This window comes from Podarcis tiliguerta, assembly GCF_965153285.1.
Source record: "Podarcis tiliguerta genome assembly, chromosome: 9".
In the NCBI taxonomy this organism is placed as follows: Eukaryota; Metazoa; Chordata; class Lepidosauria; order Squamata; family Lacertidae; genus Podarcis; species Podarcis tiliguerta.
In genome coordinates, this window is record NC_139542.1 from 1,972,260 (window position 1) to 1,993,788 (window position 21,529).

At 46.9% G+C, this 21,529-nt stretch overlaps 1 protein-coding gene across 15 annotated transcripts in view; it reads right to left on the reverse strand.

Moving 5' to 3' along the window:
- The window catches only part of LOC310657502 (uncharacterized protein), a 126,245-nt gene that overhangs the window by 70,982 nt on the left and 33,734 nt on the right, over positions 1–21,529 (reverse strand). For 11 of the 15 annotated variants that reach the window (XR_014501805.1, XM_083398168.1, XM_083398160.1 and 8 more), the window contains one exon: positions 3,107–3,238. Coding sequence is in view for 14 of the 15 variants with exons in the window: in XM_083398168.1 (XP_083254294.1) it covers positions 3,107–3,238 (132 nt within the window). In the remaining variant the exon portion in view is untranslated. Of the gene's footprint in view, positions 1–3,106; positions 3,239–10,169; positions 11,122–14,217; positions 15,170–15,693; positions 15,913–17,082; positions 18,070–21,529 lie in introns of those variants that run through there. The other 4 variants (XM_083398161.1, XM_083398158.1, XM_083398162.1 and 1 more) reach the window with 4 other exon arrangements.

Sequence of the window (21,529 nt, forward strand, 5' to 3'; positions counted from 1 at the left end):
TAATCCGCTTCCTGACTCGTTCGGTGGCAGCCGGGCAGGGACTACCCCGCCAAATGCGACGTTGAAGCAACTGTGACCAAACTATTTTAGTGTCGGGCAGCAAGGCTGCCAATTCCCTCACATCTTGCAACATAACCGCACGTAAAACAAAACATGAGGAGGAGACCATATCATTCTCTCCCAGCTGTATCACCATCGCCGTAGGAGGGCCCTCCAAGGAAACACGCCTCTGTATAAGTGGCAAAAGTTCTTTCCACAGCATCCCCCGTCTGGAGATCCAAGACACTCGTACGTGCTGCGGAAGACCCAGGCCGGCACCCAATCCGGACTGTCGAGCTCTGCTAGCCGCCCAATGCACAATACTGTGCCCCACAATCCAGATGCGAATGGCAACAGGGCCTAGGGTGGAAACAAAAGACGTAAGCACACGAAAACGCATCATTTCCGCACATAACCCCTAAAGGCATCCGACTTCCACCGGCCCAAATCCTTAATCCTTTCCGCCGTTAGACCCCAATGAGCGGCTGTCGTCGCTGCCCCAATCCGGAAGGAATGAGGAGCAAACTCAGAAGCCGTAAGGTCGCATGCTGCAATAGCTTTGCGTAATACCTTAGTGAACTGTTGTCTTGTCAACGATTGCCCGTTTTCGTGTAGCAACAGGGGGCCCCCACCTGGAGGTCGTACCGCCAGGAATTTCTGGAGATCCTTAACAGGGCATGGGCCCACCTCCCCAGTTGCCGGGAGCCGAATAACCGCTCCCCTTCCCAGCTGATCCGTTTTTGAGCTTCTGACATTCACCTGCAGCTCCGACGGAGACACGCTCACGTCCTGCAACCTGCAATAAGCTTCCATGTGGCAGCCCTTTAGGTATGTAGAGAAGGGTATCGTATCTCCTCTCAGCCTCCTCTTTTCCAAGCTAAAAATACCCAGTTTCTTCAACCATTCCTCATAAGGCTTCTAGACCTTTGATCATCTTGGTCACCCTTCTCTGAACACTTTCCAGATTATCAATCATGTTTCTTAAACTGGGGTCCCCAGACACAGTATTCCAGGTATGGTCTGAACAAGGCAGAATAGATGACTATTAATTCCCTGTATCTAGAAACTAGACTTCTCTTGATGCAGCCTAGAATAGCATTAGATAGTTTTGCTGCTGCAGCACACTGTTGAATTATGCTAAGCTTGTGGACCACCAAGACTCCTAGATCCTTTTCACATGTCTTACTGGCAAGCCAAGTATTTCCTGTCTTATATTTGTAAAGTTGGTTATTCCTGCCTAAGTGCAGAACCTGACAATTGCCCGTATCAAAACTCATTTTGTTAGTTTGGACCCAGTTCTCCAATCTGTTAAGGTTATCTTGAATCCCAATTGTGCCTTCTGCAGCATTAGCTCCCCCTCCAGGGTTGGTGTCATCTGCCAATTTGATGAGCATCCCCATAATTCCATCATCCAAGTCATACATAAAGACGTTGAACAACGACGACCCAGGACAGAACCGTGTGGCACCCCACTTGTCACTTTTTTCCAGGATGATAAGGAACCATTAACGGGCACTTTTTGGGTTCAGTCCGTCAACCAGCTACCAACCCACCTAAAGGTAAAGTAAAAAAAGGTAAAGAACCCCTAGACAGTTAAGTCCACTCAAAGGCAACTATGGGGTTACGGCGCTCATCTCTCATTCAGGCTGAGGGATCCGCCGTTTATCCACAGACAGTTTTCCAGGTCATGTGGCCAGCAGGACTAAACTGCTTCTGGCGTGACAGAATCTAGGGTGCACGAAAACGCCATTTACGTTCCTGCCACATCAGTACCCATTTATCTACTTGCACTGGCATGCTTTCAAACTGCTCGTCCAACCCAAATTTTACCAGTTTCTCTGCAAGTCTATCACAGGGGACTTGGTCAAAAGCCTTACCTTCTCCCTGCAACTGTTGTCTACTGTGTACCCTAATCCTTCGTGATTTCTCCTTTCTTCCATTTCATATACATGCCCTTCTTAAATCTCAGCTCACCTGTACAGTGGTACCTCGCAAGACGAATGCCTCGCAAGACGAAAAACTCGCAAGACGAAAGAGTTTTTCGTTTTCTGAGTTGCTACGCAAGACGGATTTCCCTATGGGCTTGCTTCGCAAGACGAAAACGTCTTGCACCTTTTTTAAAAAATCGCCAATGCATTCCTATGGGAAACCAGGAATGCACAGTGGTGCTTTGCAAGACGAAAAAATTCACAAGACGAAAAAACTCGCAGAATGAATTAATTTCGTCTTGCGAGGCACCACTGTAAGCTGCTTATGCAGCCACACAAGTTTCTTGCCTCCTACATTTCTTTCTTGTTGGAATTGTCTGCCTTTGTACCTTCAATATTTCACCTTTCAGAAAATCCCATCCATCTTGGACTCCCTTCTCTTTAAGTATTTCTGACCCTGGGATCTCACTCAGTAACTCCCTAAGCTTTATGAAATTGGTCTTCTTAAAGTCTGACTATACTCTGCTTTCCCTTCCTTCTAGATCATGAAACCCGGGAGGACATGATCACATCCTCCCAAGCTTCCCAGTATTTCAACTTGGTCAATCAGTTGTGTCGTGTTAAGGAGCAGAACCAAAAGATAGTGACTCACTTGGACCCTTTGTTTGCTTGCTTGCTTGCTTGCTTAAAAGTATTGCAATCTGCTTTTAGTTATTTTGGTAAGAAAGTGACGAATACGTTTAATAAAAAGAACAAATAAATCAAGAGAGGACAAACACATCCACAACCTCGCCTTTTCATATTTGCTCATTGGTGGCAGGCAATCAAGGATATCCAGGCCAATTCGAGGCCTCCCCGTATGAGATACCTTTCATAACTGCGTCCACCTTCTTACCTGACTGCACCCAACTGACTGTCGGTCTGGGCGGCTACACAAAGTTCTCCTCGCACATCTCCTGGCTGCACCAGTAACGTCTCTTCAGTCAGCTCTGTCCCATCCTTTGGTACCTCCCCCTAAACTGGCTGTGGCAATGGCCAAATTTGCAAACCCCTTCAACCCCACAACAGGAGCCCCGTGGTGAAACCCAGCTCCAAGCCAGCCAGCCCCACCACTGTGAAGGTAAGTGCCAGATTCTCACCCGCAGATATCTCCACTGGAAGATTCTGCTTCGGAGGTCTTGCATCTTCCTTCTGAAGCCATGGCACGGTGAACAAGCTCGAGCTGAACAAGTCCCCTTCACTACCTGAAGCCTCCGATCTTTCCACGCAGGCTGCAATATCAAGCAAAGGTGGTTTAGTAGCCATTCTACTAGATTTGGAAGGTTTCTTGCTCGCTACCCACTCCGTGGCCTCCAGCGAACCTCATATCTGGGCTTCCCTCCTGTTTGGAAGAAGAATCCTGAGGCTGTTTGGTGGGCTGCTTTTGAGCTTGGTTTCCTTGCCTCCTGCTCCCTTCTCAAGATGTCATCACAATCCCTCTACTTTGCACGTAACTGCAGGAGGGGGCACACACAGATCCTAATCCGACCCACAAACAAACTGGATAATTACACATTAACCTGAGGCCTTTTGCATGAAGAGCAAGTGCCCTATCTCACATTTTAGTTTTATGTCAGGAGTTTGTACGCAGGTGCCTAGCTGTTCCAAAAATTCCTACATTACAGCCCTGGCCCTAAACCTGGGTAGCTAATTTCTGGCACCCCAGAGGTTGCTGGACTTCAACTCCCAACAGCCCTGGCCAGCAAGGCTAAGAAGCGAGGATGATGGGAGTTGCAACTGAGCATCATCAGGGGAGGCCAGCTTAGCCAGCCAGCCACCCTCCCTGCCCAAATATCTTAGGTCACCGATAGTCAAGAAATCTGCTCCTTTCCTTTCATAAAGGAACCCTTGTATTCCCAAAATCTGTGCCACCTGAATTCAAGTCCCTTTAGCTGTTGCATACACATCTCCATAGCAGCCTGCTGGATTCGCTGTGCCTTTTTGTTCATTATAAACCACATTAATACCATTTAAAAACTCCTGTCCAACCCCAATACTTTCTAAATTTTGTATCATAAAACTCCAGGACACGTTGTCAAAGGCCTTCTCCGCAACCATAAACATTAACATTGCTTTACAATTTTTCTTGTTTCTAACTTTTCCAAAATATTAACTATATTCCTAATATTATCTTTCATATAGTTTTTGCCTATAGTTTTTGACATTAGATCTATCTTGATCTTGTTTTGGAATCAGGGTTATATAAGCTTCCTTCCAGGTTTCGGGTGCTTTGTCCCCTCCTATTACCTTATTGCAAACTTCTACCAATGACTTAATAAGCCAATCTTTCCTAGTCTTATAGTATTTTGCTGACAATCCATCTGATCCTGAGACTTTGCCAAGTTGCATTGAATTTATTGCATTTTTTACCTCCTGCCGTGTAATTAAACCATTTAGTAGGATCCTTTTACCGTCAGGAATCTTCTGCAAGCCATTAGTTTTAATAAACTGCTCAATTCTGACCTTGTCTTCTTTACCATTTTTATACTTTTGTTTGTAATACTTCTGGAAACATCTTCTTATCTCCACAGGGGTCTCCACAGACTTTCTTTCTGATACAGTATTTGTAATAGTACTTTGTTTCTGTCTTTTTTTTAACTGCCAAGCTAAGAGTTTCCCACATTTACATGCAGATTCAAAATTCCTTTGTCTCATCAGTCTTAATTTCCATTCTATTTCTTGGTTTATAATCTGTGAATACTGGATCTGTAAGGCTTTAATTTTCTTTTGTATCTGCAAATTCGTTGGATTACTTCTAAGGTTCTTCTCTTTCTTTTAATTGGTCCAAAATTTTATCTTTCTTTTCATTTTGTATCTTTCTCTTAATTGAATTTTGTTGAATGAGCAATCCTCTCGTTACTGCTTTACTTGCGTCTCAAATGACTCTTTTTTCCATTCCAAAAGTCATAGTCACCTCAAAATAGTCTTTTAGAGTCTTTTGGGCCTTATTGATTATTTGCCCATTCCTCAACAAATCATCATTCATCCTCCATCTGAAAGATCCCTGTAAAAACAATTTCACTTCCATAAATACTGCATAGTGATCTGAACAGGTTTTGGGGCAAATTTCCATTTTTGTTACTCTGGGAACCAAGTCTCTGGATAAATAGTTGATTCTCAAAAATGATCGATTTGCATCTGCATAGAATGTGAAGTCTTTTAATTTGGATTTCTAATTCTTCGTATGTCTGACAAATCAAATTTATCTGTTATGTCAAAAAGTGTCTTCGGTAGTCTGCCAGCATTCAGTATTTTTTGTCTCTGAGTCCTGCCCATTAGAGTTGATGCAACTCCATTCAGATCACTCATTAGAATTAATATATAATCCAAGTAGTCCAGAAGCTTTGTTTCCACATTCTTAAAAAATTCCGCTTTGCTATCATGAGGTGCATAGATTCCCAATAGATGTTTTTTGCCTTGTGCTGCAATTTCTATTGCTATGTATCTTCCCTCCTCATGTTTTAAAATCAATGTTGGATTCCATTTTTCTTTAAAATAAAACACCACTCCTCTTTTTTTTAACTTTATCTGAGGAAATGAATTCTGGACCAAGTTTCTTATTCAAAAGAATTTTTCTATGTTGTCTTTTGATGTGTGTTTCACGTAAACAAATTACATCCAAATTCTGCTCTGACAAAACATTATAAATCTGACTCCTTTTTTGTGGAGAGTTTAAACCATTGACATTCCAAGAGTAAATTCTCAAAGCCATCTTAATCAGTTAGAGTGATGCTGCCCCTGCCCCTGCCAGCCGTGGGCTTTCTAACCCAAGTTCAACTGAGTGCTTTTGCAGAAACCTATCCTTCTCTCCAACCGTCTTGATTCTTTGTTTCCTTCCCTCAAATTTGAAGAAAAGACCCTCCGGGAATACCCACCTATAAACATATATTTTTCCTTCTCAGGTGGTTGCCAAATCTGTATAATTGGATCTCAAGTTCAAAAAATGTTTAGGAAACTCCTTAAAAAGGACAGTTGCTTTATCCTGAATTTTTAAACCTTTTTTGTAATGCAGGTCCCAAAATAATATCTCTTTGTTCTTTAGGCTTGAAGACCACAATTCAATCGTAGATAATCTTTGAATTTTTGAAGGTGGAGAAACCAGCAGCTGAGCAAGGGCTAAGCCCAGGAAGCCCTCCTGCATTGAGCAGAGACAGCCCCACAGTGCTCTTTGGCTGCAGCTTCTCCCCCTTCCTGACCTCCATGCACCAGCTGAGGCTCCCTCTGCAAGCCATCCCACCCCCCAAGGCCAAGAAGAGAAGAGGAGCCAGTGTGGTGTAGTGGTTCAGAGCGGCAGACTCATAATCTGGTGAACCGGGTTTGCGTCTCTGCTCCTCCACATGCAGCTGCTGGGTGACCTTGGGCCAGTCACACTAATCTGAAGTCTCTCAGCCCCACTCACCTCACAAAGTATTTGTTGTGGGGGAGGAAGGGAAGAGAGATTGTGAGCCGCTTTGAGACTCCTTAAAAGGGAGTGAAAGGCGGGATATCAAATTCAAACCCTTCTTCTTCTTCTTCCTCCTCCTCTTCCAGGTGACATGGTGCTTCACCAAGCCAAATGAAACCAACCCACCCACCTTCAAAAATCACAACATACTAATTCCATCCCCATTGCAAAGGAAAGAGAGTCCTGTAATGCTCCCAGGAAAGTTCCTAGTGGGAAGGGGTCTCAGCTGTCCCAGCTCATCCTATCTTCCCAAGCGACAGTGATGAAGAGGGGGAATCTGATAACCCTGACATTCCTAAGCTAAAAATGTTCAAAGAACCTCATGTTGCCGATAGACAGTTGAAACCACACAATAGTGCCTGTGTACAATAGTGTACACAGACATTTGCCTAATGCTCCTAAAACTTACGATTCAACTGGTGCCCTGATACTCACCCTTACACAGGAGGACCAACTTTCCCTACTACACCCCTGGCAAAACAGGACAAACGAGGTCCCTGATTATGAAGTTGGCTCTTCGCTAGCCAGTGATCCCCACTTTGCAGCACATGCCTCCTTGATACTCCCAAAGGCACAGAAGGAATTAATAGCCTCTCAACCATCCCATGAGGGAAAGAGGGACTGACAACCAACAGGCCACCCTCTTTACCTGGAATGTAGCTGGATGGGCTGCTTCCATCAGGGATACTTGTCCCACTGACTTTTTATCTCAACATCACACCTTTTGATTCAGGAGAACTGGACCAGGGATGATATATCATTAAAGGGACATCTTTCTTTTATAAGGGAGGCCAACACTGGGCTTGGGATCACCATTGTTGAGGAGCGAGGCAGGCATGGCGTTGGGGGCAGATACAATAGGCGAAGGAGCTTGAGATGTGGAGATGCTCAAACCCCTTCCAATCTGTGCCCCATTCTGGGGGATAAAGGTAGGGTGAGCAGGGATTACCTACCTCTGTCACTGGTGTTGTCCAATGCCAGGTCTCTAGGCAATAAAACCGCTACCCTATGAGACTTTTTCACCTTGCAGGGGGTTGACCTGGCTTGTGTGACAGAGACCTGGGTGCATGAAGGTGAAACAGTTGCCTTCCATGAGATGGCACCCCTTGGGTTTCTCCATCCTTCACCAGTCGCGGACTGTGGGTCGAGGGGGAGGGGTAGCATTGTTAGTTTGGGAGGATTGCTCTTTCAGGGCTCTGCCAGCACCATCGATGTCCGGAATTGAATGTGTTGGCCTGATGTGGCGCACCAAGGAGAGCTTGGCTCTCTGGCTGGTGTACCGACCACATAGCGCACCGGCAGCCACCCTGTCAGGCCTGTTGGAGGTGGTGGCAGTCTGGGCCTTGGAGTTCCTATTGGTTTTGGGAGACTTCAACGTCGCATGCTCGCGACAGAGCCTCAAGTAGGACACTTATGAAAGCCTATGAGATGGCAGTGAAAGCTGCTAAGAAGTCCTACTTCTCAGCTTCCATTGCATCCGCTAGCTCTCGCCTGGCACAACTTTTTAGAATAATTAGGTTGTTAACGTCCCCAGAGGGACAGCCAAATTTAAATATGAATTCGACTCATAGCTGTGAGGCATTTGCGAGCCTTTTTGCAGAGTGTCTTGCTGCTCCGCCGTGACCTCCCTGCCAATTTGGATACAATAACAGAACTGGAGACCCCTCCACTGTCCTCTGGTCCAGTATTGGACCACTTCGATAGGATACCCCCAGCCAATGTGGACAGACTCCTCCTAGCTGGAAGGCCCACCACTTGCCTCCTTGACCCGTGCCCGTCCTGACTGATTATAGAGTGTGTCCAGATGAGGTGCGGATCCCCCTGGGTTATCATCAATTTGTCCCTCGGTTTGGGGACATTCCCAGGGGAGTTGAAGGAGGCAGTGGTGCGTCCGCTCTTAAACAAAAAACATAATCAGATCCTTTAGATCTATCCAATTACCGCCCGGTTTTCAACCTTTTGTACCCGGGTAAGGTAATTCAGAGAGCAGTTGCTGAACAGCTTAGTAGGTTTCTGGATGAAACATCGGCTTTGGATCCATTTCAGTCTGGCTTCCTTCCTGGTTATGGCACTGAGACTGCTGTGGTCGCCCTAACAGACGACCTCCGTAGACAGCTGGATCGAGGTGTGTCGGGACTGCTGATTCTTTTAGATTTGTCAGTAGCCTTTGACATGGTCGACCACGAACTTTTGGACCACCACCTTGCTGACGCAGAGATTCAGGGCACAGTCTTACAATGGCTGCGCTCTTTCCTTTCAGGTCGGGGACAGAGGGTGGCGCTAGGGGAGCTGTCGCGGCACCCCTTGGTGTGTGGAGTGCCGCAGGGCACAATCCTCTCCCCAATGCTTTTAAACATTTTTATGCACCCCCTTGTCCAGAATTTTGGGCTGGGTTGTCATCAACCTGCTGATGACACCCAGCTTTATCTGTTGATGGACGGCCATCCTGACCTAGCCCCGGACACACTGACCAGATGCTTGGAAGCTGTGGCTGCATGGCTGCATGGGAGCTGGTTGAAGTTAAATCCTTCAAAGACAGAGGTCCTCCGGCTGGGTCGGGGTGACATGGGATTGGGGGGCCAACTCCCATCTCTTGTGAGGGCTCAATTAGTGCCAGCACCTTCCATCAGGAGTTTGGGTGTAACCTTCGACTCCTCCCTCTCTATGGAGGTGCAGGTTGCAGCTACAGCAAAGGCGGCATTTTTCCACCTTCACCTTACTAAGCAGCTGGTCCCTTACCTTTCTCGCCCTGAACTAGCCACAGTAATCCATGCGACAGTCTCCTCCAGGCTCAATTATTGTAACTCACTCTACACGGGGCTGCCCGTGAGACTGACCCAGAAACTCCAGCAGGTGCAGAATGCCACTGCAAGGCTCCTTACAGGGTCCTTGCCGCAGGACCACATTCATCCAGTACTATACCAGCTGCACTGGCCCCCGCTGGAGTACAGGGTCAGGTTTAAGATGCTGGTTTTAACCTTTAAAGCCCTGTACGGCCTAGAACCCTTGTATTTACAGGACCGCCTCTCCTGGTATGCCCTGCAGAGCACCTTACAGTCCACAGACAATAGTATCTTGGCGGTCCCGGGTCTCAAAGAGGTTAAACTGGCCTCAACCAGGGCCAAGGCCTTTTCGGTTTTGGCCCCAGTCTGGCGGAACGCTCTATTGCAGGAGACCAGGGCCCTGCAGGACTTGACATCCTTCTGCAGGGCCTGCAAGATGGAGCTGTTCCGCCTGGCCTTTGGTCCAGGCCCAGTTTGACCCTGTAAGTTACCTCTTTGGCCCTTTTATTGGCTCATATGGGATCAACATGGATAGCTGGCCCCGAAAAATACTTGAGGTTCCCAACCCCTATGGTTGCAATTCATGGGCAGTTATTTCATTTTATCCTGATTCTAATTTTTAAACTGTATTTTAATCAATTGTTTGATTGTGTTTTAATGTATTTGATATTTGATGTTAGCTGCCCTGAGCCCGGTCTTGGCCGGGCAGGGTGGGGTATAGATAAAAATTTACTTCCTTACTACTTACAGGTGGTGGTGGGAGCAGCAGGTTGAAGTGGCCTTCCCCACGGGCAAAAGGAACCCCAGGATGACCCCACAGCTTGGGGGCTACTGCCTACCATAGTCTTGGATTCAAATAGAAATCAAGCCTGGTCTCACTTCATGTCGAGATCCCGGGGCCTGAAGCCCCCTTAGATAATAAAAAAGACACAAATATTTAGGTTAATCGGATAAAATGGGCCATAACTTTATTGGTTACACATGTGAGCGCTTTTGTTTAGGCATTGGGCGAAACCAGACTATATCCTGACTCCTGCCTGTCTGCAGGGAGCCTCCTAAGAATAAACCACCGGTAGTGGGAGCCCTATGATATGATATACATCAAATCGTGGCACCCCCAGGGTCCCCGATGGGGTTGTGGCATGGCCCTAGCCCACGCCCAGGCTTTGGACAGGCACCACACACCCGGATCCCTTTAACGGGATACCCTTAACAAGGAGGGACAAGCAGAGGCTACAATCTCCCCTCCCATAAACAAGACTTACGCAATGCCTAACTGCCACTCAAGCCCCAAAGGATTGCTGCCAACACCCTCACACCTGCAACCAATCCCTAATGCCCTTGACGATATCAACCAGCCAAACATCACTTCCCAAATCGGAAAGGTGAACGCCGTCATTATGAAACAAGTCCTCCTGGTTGTAAGTAATGTTAGGGTGTCGTATCACCCGTCCATTCAAGAGCTTCACCTTATATGCCACCTTACGGTTAATAGCTTTCCTGGCCCTGTCGATTGCCTGCGGGCGGGAGCAACCTCGCCAATGCCGCCTCACCAGCATTTCAGACCAGAATAAGGTCAGGTCTGGGAACAAAACAGCCAGTTTATCAAAGTCGTCTCTCATGCTTATGATTAGGCCCTTGCCGTTCCTTTGACCCAGGTCGTTCTCTCCAAGTTGAACAATCAGAGCGTCGGGGGGGCCATGCAAGGCAGCTCTGGTCGTCACGATTGGCATAAACTCCTCCCATTTCAAGTCACACCTTGTGCCCCAGGAGACACTGACATTTTCAGGAAGCCCCAGGCAGCTACCCAAGCCAGTATTGATGGCACGCACACGGGCCCAGTGGATAATACAGTGTCCTACGATCCATATGTTTATCACGGGGCAACCTGAAAATAAAGGAGTGACAGAGCGTGATTACCATGGGTTCTTGCAGATATACCTTCGATATGCATCAGATCTCCAGCATCCCATATCCTTGATTCTGTCGGTTGGCACACCCCAATGGGCAGACATTGTGGCAGCACCAATCCTAAAGGAATGCACAGCAAGATCCACAGCCGGGAGACCACAGGCCTGGAGAGCTTTCCGCATCACCGGGTAAACTGGTGTCGAGCCAGGCGAGAGCGATCTTGGTGAATAAGGAAGGGGCCCGGACCAGGACGCCTGAAGCAGGGGTATCTCCTGGCATCCTTTACAGGACATGGCCCTTGCGCTCTGATGGCGAGAGTCTGATAAGGGCTCCTTTCCCTGATTTTAGATTGTTGGATGCATATTACCAATTCTAAGACAAATTTATGTCCTCTAATAGTAACCCCCTGGAGGAAATGCCTGGCTCACCCTCACTGACAACTTCGCCCACTCTGAGGGCCCCAGATAATACTATGGCATATACTTCCAAGACAGGCGACACTCGTATTTTAACCAGCCAATGACTCTTAAAACCCTACAGATATGGTAAAGGAGGTCAAAAGTGATCGTTTTTCTACTCTCTGTGTTTGGTGGTTGAAGTCTACCCCAACATTCATCGCCCTGCATACCATAAATGCTGCGCAGGGATCAACAGAAGATACATTTGCTGAAGAAGGCAACAGCAGCAGCTTTGATGGATAATGTTTTAGCCATGCGAACTAGCCTCCAGAGGTGCACGAGGCAATACTTGATCCTCCGTAGGAGGCTGGCAAGGTCTGAGTTAGATTTTGTGCGGAAAGCAATAAAATCGGACCACGCCTTTTTGTAGGATCTAAGCATGGATGGTGCAAGAGGCAGATACTCCCTGCATCACGTCAAGCTTCCAAAAAATGCTCTGGGATTGGCTCTGGTAACTGCTGGGGCTCAGGTGCTAAAAATGGAAAACTATCCATCTGGAACTGAGATAATGCACCAGCCATGTTGTTGTTAACCCCCGGGATAAATTTGGCGGGGAAAATGATGTTAAAACCCAAACACAACAGGACAAAGGAGCAGAGTACTGAGATACTCTAGCAGTCCCGTGCCTAGTGTGTGGGGGAGAAGCACCAGAAGCTTGCTTCTTGTTGGCAGGCAAAGCAAACGATAAAAGACAGCTGCGTATACACAAGATTGCCAACCACTGAGGTCAATAATGTCTACACTGGCAGGCAGCCCACCTGAATCAAATATTGTCCTCACAGACTGGTAGCAACACCAATCAATATTCTCTACAATAATGGGCAGCATGCACCAGGGAGCGCGGCTTAGTATCAAGAAAGTCTACACCGAGAGACAGTGGAGTACACCTCCGGGGGAGAAGTCTAACAGTGCGCTAGCAACACCGAACTGACCTGCTGGGGCGTAAGCCAAATCATCATCATCATAATCATCATCATAATGGGTTGTCTCAAATGGTTCGCCAATGGAGTTCCACTTGTGCAGCAGGATTGCTTCCTCTCTCTGTGCACCCCTCCCCCCCAAAAAAAAGTGATCTGGAGACTCCACAAACATTTTGGAGCAGTTTTTGAGTGCAGAAGACCATGGGAGAGGGGAGAGGAGGAGGAAGTAGTTCTAGTGCAGACGCGGAAGTCTGCTGGGTGAGTGGGATGGCAGCACTAGCTATGACTCATGGCAGGTTTCTGCCCAATTTGCACACACTATTTCCTTTTGGCCACCATTATTACCCAGCTCAATCCACTGGCGCTGCCGGGACCAAAGTCTTTAAGGGGATGAAAAAGAGGGAAACAGCCTGTGAGTGAAAGAGCTCTTATCCCGAGCCATCATTTCAAGAAATGCCAAAAGAAACTGCCTTGACAATTCGCATTGGTCTGTTTCCTGCAGCTGCTTGTCAATCTTGTTTTGCATACTTGACAGACGCCAAAGTCAGGTCCTGGACTGCCATTACCACAGGAGGGGAAGCCCAGCACACAGGAAGAGCAACAAAGGCTATTTTAGCAAAAGAAAACGTAACGCTTAATGAAGTGAACACAATCCTTAATAACAAAAGATGGTTGGGGAGACGGATGCAAAACACGCAGGAGAGATAAAGAAAAGACTTATTCATGCAACACACCATTAAACCACAGGATGGCCACCAAACTAGATGGCTTTAGGAGAGGATTGGACAAATTCATGGAGGTGGAGAGGGTGAACGATGGCAGAAGATGTTGGACTAGATTGGCCCCCTTAAGGCTGATCCAACAGGCTCTTCTTTTTTTAAAAAATAAATAAATTGTATTAACTTTTCTAAATTACATTTCAAAATATGCATTTAAATAACCTTACATCTATGACTTCCCTTCTTCTCCTTCCATGGTTCATTTTGCATATCATAAATCCCTGCATATTGCACATGAACTAAACCATTAGTAATCCATTGCTACATCCATCAAAACTTATTTACACTGTTGAATTTATCTTAATGCTACCAGCATTTTTAAATAAACACAATTTTCTCCTATACATTCAGTAAACAATTTTCAGTCTCCTCACCTCTGCACTGAAGCTTGGGTTATGGAAAACCTCTCTTCTGATTTTCCACACAATCTGGTAAGATCCAATTCAGCACATAAGATTGAGCTTTTGCAAGGCACGGAGAGAAACTCTCGGACCCCCGGGAGAATTAATCAGTGGGGGTGAGCCCTAACTTCTGACTCGCCCTGCAGCAAACGCCATGCCTCCCCACTTTTTCAGAAATCCCCACCCCAAAGAGCATCCTAAAATAAGGAAGTGGCTGTTAAGGTAAGCCAGGGGCCTTGGTTATATGCCCAGGGACCAGACTGAGTCTGCCCCCTCGCTTGAGCAAGCAGCCAGGATCCACTTCCCAGGCAGCAAGCTCAGCCCAAGGACCTCCTTTGCTGCCCACAAAGTCACCCAAGGGGCCTCCCTCGTTGGATCGTTCATGGTGGAGGACGTGCCGGCACTCAATGGCACCAACCAAGAACAGGGAGCAGAATTATGTGACCATGCATCCCCTGTCCTATGGAACCCCCCCGCCCCTAAATTCAATGAATAAAGAGACAAGTCAAGTAGTATTTGGGTAAAATCAGGTCATGGCTTTATTAACTACTGGTGTAAGAGGTTTCACATAGACATCAGGGAGAACCAACAATTTCTGGCCCGTCTGCCGGAAGGACTTAATTTGGGGTCAACTGGAAGTGAGCGAGTTCTAGACCTGCATCAAAGAGTAAGTCCTTTGCTGGATTGCACCTGAGGAGTGCTATGGCCCCTAGCCCCCACCTGGGCATCCGGGCAGAAGCATCTCTCCCGGATCCCTTTTCCGGAGGGGTAGGCAGAGGCTACAGCCTCCCCTCAATCCAAGACCACACCTATCCAATGCATCAACCGGTCCTCAAGTAAATGCTCGCCGCCAAACCGCTCACATCTGAAAACAATACTTTAGGCCTCCCACCAGGTCAGTCAACCAAACATCAAGTCCCTCATCGGAGAGGTCTACCCCATCCTGTCGGAATAAGGCCTCTCGTTTGACTGTGATGTCAGGGTGTCGGATCACCCAGCCACCCAGCAGCTGCACCATGTTCGTTATGTCTTTGTTCACTTTCTGCCTTGTTCTGTCCCTTGATCTGTTCACGGATGCCTGCTGCGGTTCTGGGGTGCCAGGCCTCGGAATAATAGGCCAGCACTGCCTCTCCAGTAGCTCGGACCAACAGAGGCTGGTCCGTGGGTATTGAAAGTGCAAGGTCTCCAAGTCTTCAGTGATAGCCTTGACTAGTTCATGAATCTTTTGTCCGCCCAGGTCGTCCTCACCCAGGTGAAAGATGATGATATCAGGTGGGCCCACCGTAGAGATCCGAGCAGTCAGCAATGGTAGGAGCTGATGCCACCTCATTCCCCTCTGGCTGATCCACGACAGCTGTATATTCGAGGGGAAGCCCAGGTTGCTGCCCCACCTGGACGAAACTGCGCGGACTTCGGCCCAATACACAACGCTGTGCCCGCAAATCCATACCTTCTTGGTGGCCAATCCTCAAAAAACCAAGAAAATAAACAAGACAGTGTAAGTTCAGGGGCGCAGGTGTGCCCTGGAATGCCATCTCCTAAGGGACTAAATTCTATCTGCTGGTAAGTCCCAATTTGTCGTGATGTGGGGGGTTAGCTGGGAGGCACCAGCCAGGCAGAGGAGGAAGGCTCAGACCCTGGGGAGTGGTGGTGGGGCAGAGAGGAGGAGGAGAGGAACGGTGGGGTGCTGAAGAGGCAACAGGCTTTCTCGAGCCGGAAGAACCAGGCGCAGAAAGCGGTTCAGACTCAGCAAATGTTGCAGAGGAGGAGAGGACAGAGGCTGCAGAAGCATCTCAGGAGCTTGCCCTTCTTACTAGACTAAGTGTTAGCAATTTCACTCATCCGATGCTGTAATAATAATACTAATACTAATACTAATAATAATAATAATAATTTATTTCGCTCACAAGGGTCATAGGAACGTGCAATCCCACTCACCATGACAAGGTGAAGGGAGCACCTACACTCTAAGAATGGCTGCAGTGTTCTTTCTCTGTGATCATTAAACACTCTTAAACTGGTATGGGACACTTAATTGCTTTGTTCTGCTGGTGCACAGGGGAAGAGGGAGCCATTTCCCCGATGCCTGACAAATATTGACAACCTTAGAAGGTGTGAAGAGGGCAACCAAGATGTTCAAGGATCTGGAAACCAAACCTTATGAGGAGCACTTGAAGGAGCTGCATATGTTTAGCCTGGAAAAGAGGAGACTTGAGAGGAGATAAGAGAGATACAGGTAGGTAGCTGTGTTGGTCTGCCGTAGTCAAAATAAAATAAAAAAAATTCCTTCCAGTAGCATCTTAAAAACCAACTAAGTTTGTTATTGGTATGAGCTTTCGTGTGCACGCACACTTCTTCAGGAGATAAGAGAGCTATCTTCAAATTTCTCATGGAAGATGGAGCAAGCTTGTTTTCTCCTGCTCCGTGGGGGAAGGATTCTAGTTACAAGAAAGGAGATTCAGACTCAACAGCAGGAAGAACTTAGAGCTGCTTCAACAGTCGAACAGTCTCCCTTCGGAGCTTGTGGATTCCTTCCTTAGAGGTTATTAATCGGAGGTTGGGTGGCCATCTCTCAGGGATGCTTTAGCCAATATTCCTGCATTGCAGGGGGTTGGACTAGATGGCACTTACTTTTATCTGTCCTGATTCTACCATTATCCAGCTTCCTTACTTCTAGTGCTGTAAGAGAGAGAGAAACCTTTCCCTATCCACTTTCTTCATGCCCTGCATCATTTCATAAACTTTTATCATGTTGCCTCTTCCTCACCTTTTCTCTCAACTGAAAAGCCCCAAATGCCATCCATCCCCCTGGAACCCTGTTTCCCTTCTTCTGAACCTTTCCCATCTTTACAAAATCCTTTCTGAGGCATGACAACCAGAACTGTATGCAATATTCCAGATGCGTTCACACCGTAGATCTGCATGACAGTGTTATGATAGCTGCAATTCTATTTTCCACACTTTTCGTAATGATCCCTGGGATGGAATCTGAAGTTTTCAGTTGCAACTCACTGCACTGACACCTTCATCAGGCTACCCCCTACGAGCCCCAGGGTCTCCTTCCGAGTAAGGTAGCACCATGTGTATTGCTCTGTATGATTAACAATACGTATGGTTAGCACAATTCAGTGTGAATAAAAAAATAAAGTTGGGTATCATAAAGGCAGAACTGTACAGGGAAGTTTTTAATGTTTGATGGTTTATTATGTTTTTATATTTGTTGGAAGCCGCCCAGAATGGCAACCCAGCCAGATGGGTGGGATACAAATAATAAAATAAAATAGTTGTTGTTATTATTATTCAGAGATAGGTCTCGGATCTGGATCAGTTGAAGACAGCTATATGAGGAGCCCAGGACTAAAGAGGCAAGACACAAAGTGTGGGATTTAAAGAGGGTCACTTTATTAACTACAGCAGAGTAACTTACAAACGGCAGGCAGGAAAGGAGGAGACACGTGGGCAGGAGTCCGAGTCTCTCCTGAGACTCCAAATTGTGTCGTGAATGGCTAAGCCTACCTTGCAGGGAGGAAGGTGGTCTCCATTGCCCTCCTCTCCCCCCACCGCACCCCTTAAGGTGAGCTCTGGCTGACTCAGGCACCCTTGGAGCCCCACAAATCCAGGCAAGTGACACGGGGCAACCTCAAGAGAGATCCCTTCCTGCCCCACAGGTCCCCCTGGAGCCGCTTAGCAACCTGAAAAGTGATTTGGGGTACTCGCCGGTTTTGCCAACTTCTCCCCTTTCGCAGGAGTATAAAGCTCGGCTTAGTCCTTCTTCCCCCACCGCCGCAGAATATGTGCTTTTATTTCTTTGTGGAGGTCAGAAAGGAAAATATCATTCCCAGCAGCAGACAAGGAAACCCCATCCTTTCTGTAATGTTCATCCCTACCGGGATTAATTTCGGTGTGAGATATCGTTCCGTCCCCCGTTGCAAACAGCGCCATTCTTACTTGTCTATTAAACCATTTCCGCTTTTTGCACAATAGCTTCGTGTTTGCGACGTTAATCCAGGTTCTCCTGGGCATGATGTTGGACCACAGGATAACGACCCCCGGCCACCTTTGCCTAATCGCCTCCAAATCCTCTATCACTTTCTTAAGCAACTTTTTATATGACACCAACCCAAGGTCATTGCCACCTGCATGCAGGACCACCATGTCCGGCTTCTGCCGGACCGCTCCGTCCTGGAAGATTGTGGGCAACAGTTGACTCCACTTCAAATCAATCTTGCCCAACCACTGAAAAGAGGCCATCTGGCTCAGACCAAGGTCAGCTCCCGGACTGTAGTATTTCGCTCTCTGCCTGGCGCCAAGAACAATACTGTGGCCTGCGATGAGGACTCGGACACGCTTGCCTCCAGCCAGGCCTCCTGTTAAAAAGAAACATCGTCAGTAGATTGCAACTCCGGACAGTTCTCTCTTTCCCCCAGCTTTTCAGAAGCCCAACGGTACAGAAGCCTCGCAGAGGTGTTTCCAAATTGAGGCACAATCCTAAATGAGCAGGCCCAAAGTACCTCCAACACACCCAGCACCAGCTGCTCAAGTGTTTTCTTAGTTTCTGTCCAGAACTGAAACTTCGTAAGAAGATGGCCATGTGAACGAGGCATGAAGATCCCTGGAGAGTTGCTCCAATGCTCTGCATATTCCTCGAGGACAGTTATTGCTCAGGGATCAGCCTCCAAGCGTGGGCTTAATGGCACCATCGAGCTCTTCGGTCAGGATTGGACCGCGTCCTCAGTAGAACCCCAGCCTCCAAGAACACCAAACTGAGAAATCACAGGCAGGGTCGGACCACACATGAAGCGGACTGAGGCAGCCTCCTCGGACGCTGGAATCCCGCAAAGGCACCCCACCTGCTCCTACTGAACACTCACAAGAGCTCGCCACGGCCCCAGCATCTCCTCACTTCTCCTGCGGCAAAGGAGTGCCCCACAGAGATGCAAGAAGCGGCTGTGGCTTCCGGATTCCAGGGAGATCTCACAGACCTCTTGGGATATCTCACTAGAACCTGCAGACACGCGATTCCATAAAGCAAGTCCTTGGTGTAGCAGTGGCAAAGCCTCCCCATTTCATCTCAGGCGGAGAAATGGGACACACCACCCCTGATTGCAGGGCACACTCAGAATGTCCAATTTATGTGATGTAAATGATGTATCGATGGTATGTAACACCGGTGAAATTAGCAAAGATGTATAAGACAAGTAATAAATGTTGGAAATGTAAAGAAAAAGAAGGTACATTTTACCATATGTGGTGGGAATGTAAGAAAGTGAAAAGCTTCTGGGAAATGGTATACAGTGGTGCCTTGCAAGACGAAAAGAATCCGTTCCGCGAGTCTCTTCGTCTTGCAGTTTTTTTCGTCTTGCGAAGCAAGCCCATTAGCGGCTTAGCGTATTAGCACTATTAGCGGTTTAGCGGCTATTAGCGGCTATTAAAGGCTTAAGGAATTAGCGGATTAGCTGCTAAAAGGCTATTAGCGGCTTAGCGGGCTTAGTGGATCAGCTGTTAAGCGGCTTAGCGATCAGCTGTTAAGCGGCTTAGCGATCAACTGTTAAGCGTCTTAGCGGCTTGGGAAAAAGGGGGGGGGAGGGAAAAAACCCCACAGGAACTCGCAAGACATTTTCGTCTTGCGAAGCAAGCCCATAGCAAATTCGTTTTGCGAAGCACCTCCAAAACGGAAAACCCTTTCGTCTAGCGGGTTTTCCGTCTTGCAAGGCATTCGTCTTGCGGGGCACCACTGTATAATGAATTGAAGAAAATGTTGAAGTATACATTTGTTAAGAAACCAGAAGCATTCTTACTAGGCATTACAGGTAACGAGATAAACAAGAAAGAAAAGAAGCTATTTTTATATGCAGTGACAGCAGCAAGAATACTGATTGCCCAGAAATGGAAACAGGAGGAGCTACCTACAATAGAAGAATGGAGAATGAAAATGACGGACTATGCAGAACTTGACAGAATGACGGGAAGGATCCGAAATTGACGAGATCAGAGATTTACAGAAGATTGGGAAAAATTTATTGAATATTTGCAAAAATTAAGTGATAACCAGATAACGTTTGTAAGTTTTAATGAAGCTCTGTGATGGAAAATGTTAGAATAATTATTAAAAAATAGGATTGAATATATAATCATAATATAATTAATAAGGTAGAAATGTGGAAGAAGTAAATAATAAGGGAGAAATGTGGAAGAAGTAAAATTATGAAGGATTTGCAAACAAATTGAGGGAAGTCTAAAAAGAGAAATAAGATGTAACTAAGATGTATGGAGTGTATAATTTTGTTTTGTACAGTGGTGCCCCGCAAGACGAATGCCTCGCAAGACGGAAAACCCGCTAGATGAAAGGGTTTTACGTTTTCAGAGGTGCTTCGCAGGACGAATTTCTCTATGGGCTTGCTTCGCAAGACGAAAATGTCTTGCGATTCTTGAGGGTTTTTTTCGCTCCCCACCACCTTTTTCTAAGGCACTAAGCTGCTAATAGCCTTTTAGCAGCTAATCCGCTAATCCCTTAAGCCTTTAATAGCCGCTAATAGCCCCTATAGCCACTAAACCGCTAATAGCGCTAATCTGCTAATAGGGTTGCTTCGCAAGACGAAAAAACCGCTAGACGAAGAGACTCGCGGAACGGATTAATTTTGTCTTGTGAGGCACCACTGTATTTGTGTATATATATATGTATGTATATATATATATATATATATATATACACACACACACACACACAAACACATATATATATATATATATATATATATATATGTTTTGGTGTCCTCGGGTGTCTTCCCGTGTAAAAGTTGGGGTGTCTAGGCGACGTTTCGACGAGGTCTCACTCGTCATCTTCAGGCTGGTGCTTTCGGCTTCTTGTTACTGGAACAGAGCAGGATCTCAGTGTTTGAGTTCCTATAAATACTGTTGAGGAGGTGTGGTGTATAGCCTCCAATGTTCTGGGCAGAGAGGAGGTTCCCAGGCTAGTGTGCCTTTTCTTCTTTTGTTCCTTAATTACTTGAGGGATATCTTGAGTGATTTCTTGAGTGATTTCCTGAATCCCACTTAGGTGGGTCATTAGGTGTGGATTAGTTGCTAAAGCCTTCGTGTCTTGAACTCTTGAACTTTGTGAAGAGTTTTTCTGAGAAGATGGCTGTACTGCACTTGGTTGTGCTCTGGCTTGGCTTCGTGTATAGGGGCGAGCTGTGGTTTTGTGGCCTGTGCCAGCCAGATCTGTGTAGGGATTGCAGGGGGGTGCAGCATCCGGAGGTGCCACCCTGGTTTGGCTACTGGATGGTGTCTGTAATTTATCTGTGGAGAGGGTCTGGGTTTGGGTCTGGTGTGGTTGATTGGTGATGGCGTTCTGTGTGCCTCTGGATCTGGTGTCAGATTTTGTGGGGAGGGCTAATTTGTGTATATATATATGGAAACCCTGCAAAGTCTGCCCAGCCACGTACATTGGACAAACAAACAGACGAATAAATGCACGTATCGCAGAACACAAGAATGCCGTCAAAAAAGAAGAAAAAACTTCCTCTCTTTTCCAACACATGAAAGAAACAGGACACGAAATTAATTTTGCAGATTCCAAATTGCTCTTTAACATGGAACATCACCACAAGAGAATAATCATGGAAGCCATCGAGATAGAGAAACACCCTCACAACATGAACAAGCGTGACGACACATCCCGCTTGCCAGACATCTGGAAATTAGCCCTCCCCACAAAATCTGACACCAGATCCAGAGGCACACAGAACGCCATCACCAATCAACCACACCAGACCCAAACCCAGACCCTCTCCACAGATAAATTACAGACACCATCCAGTAGCCAAA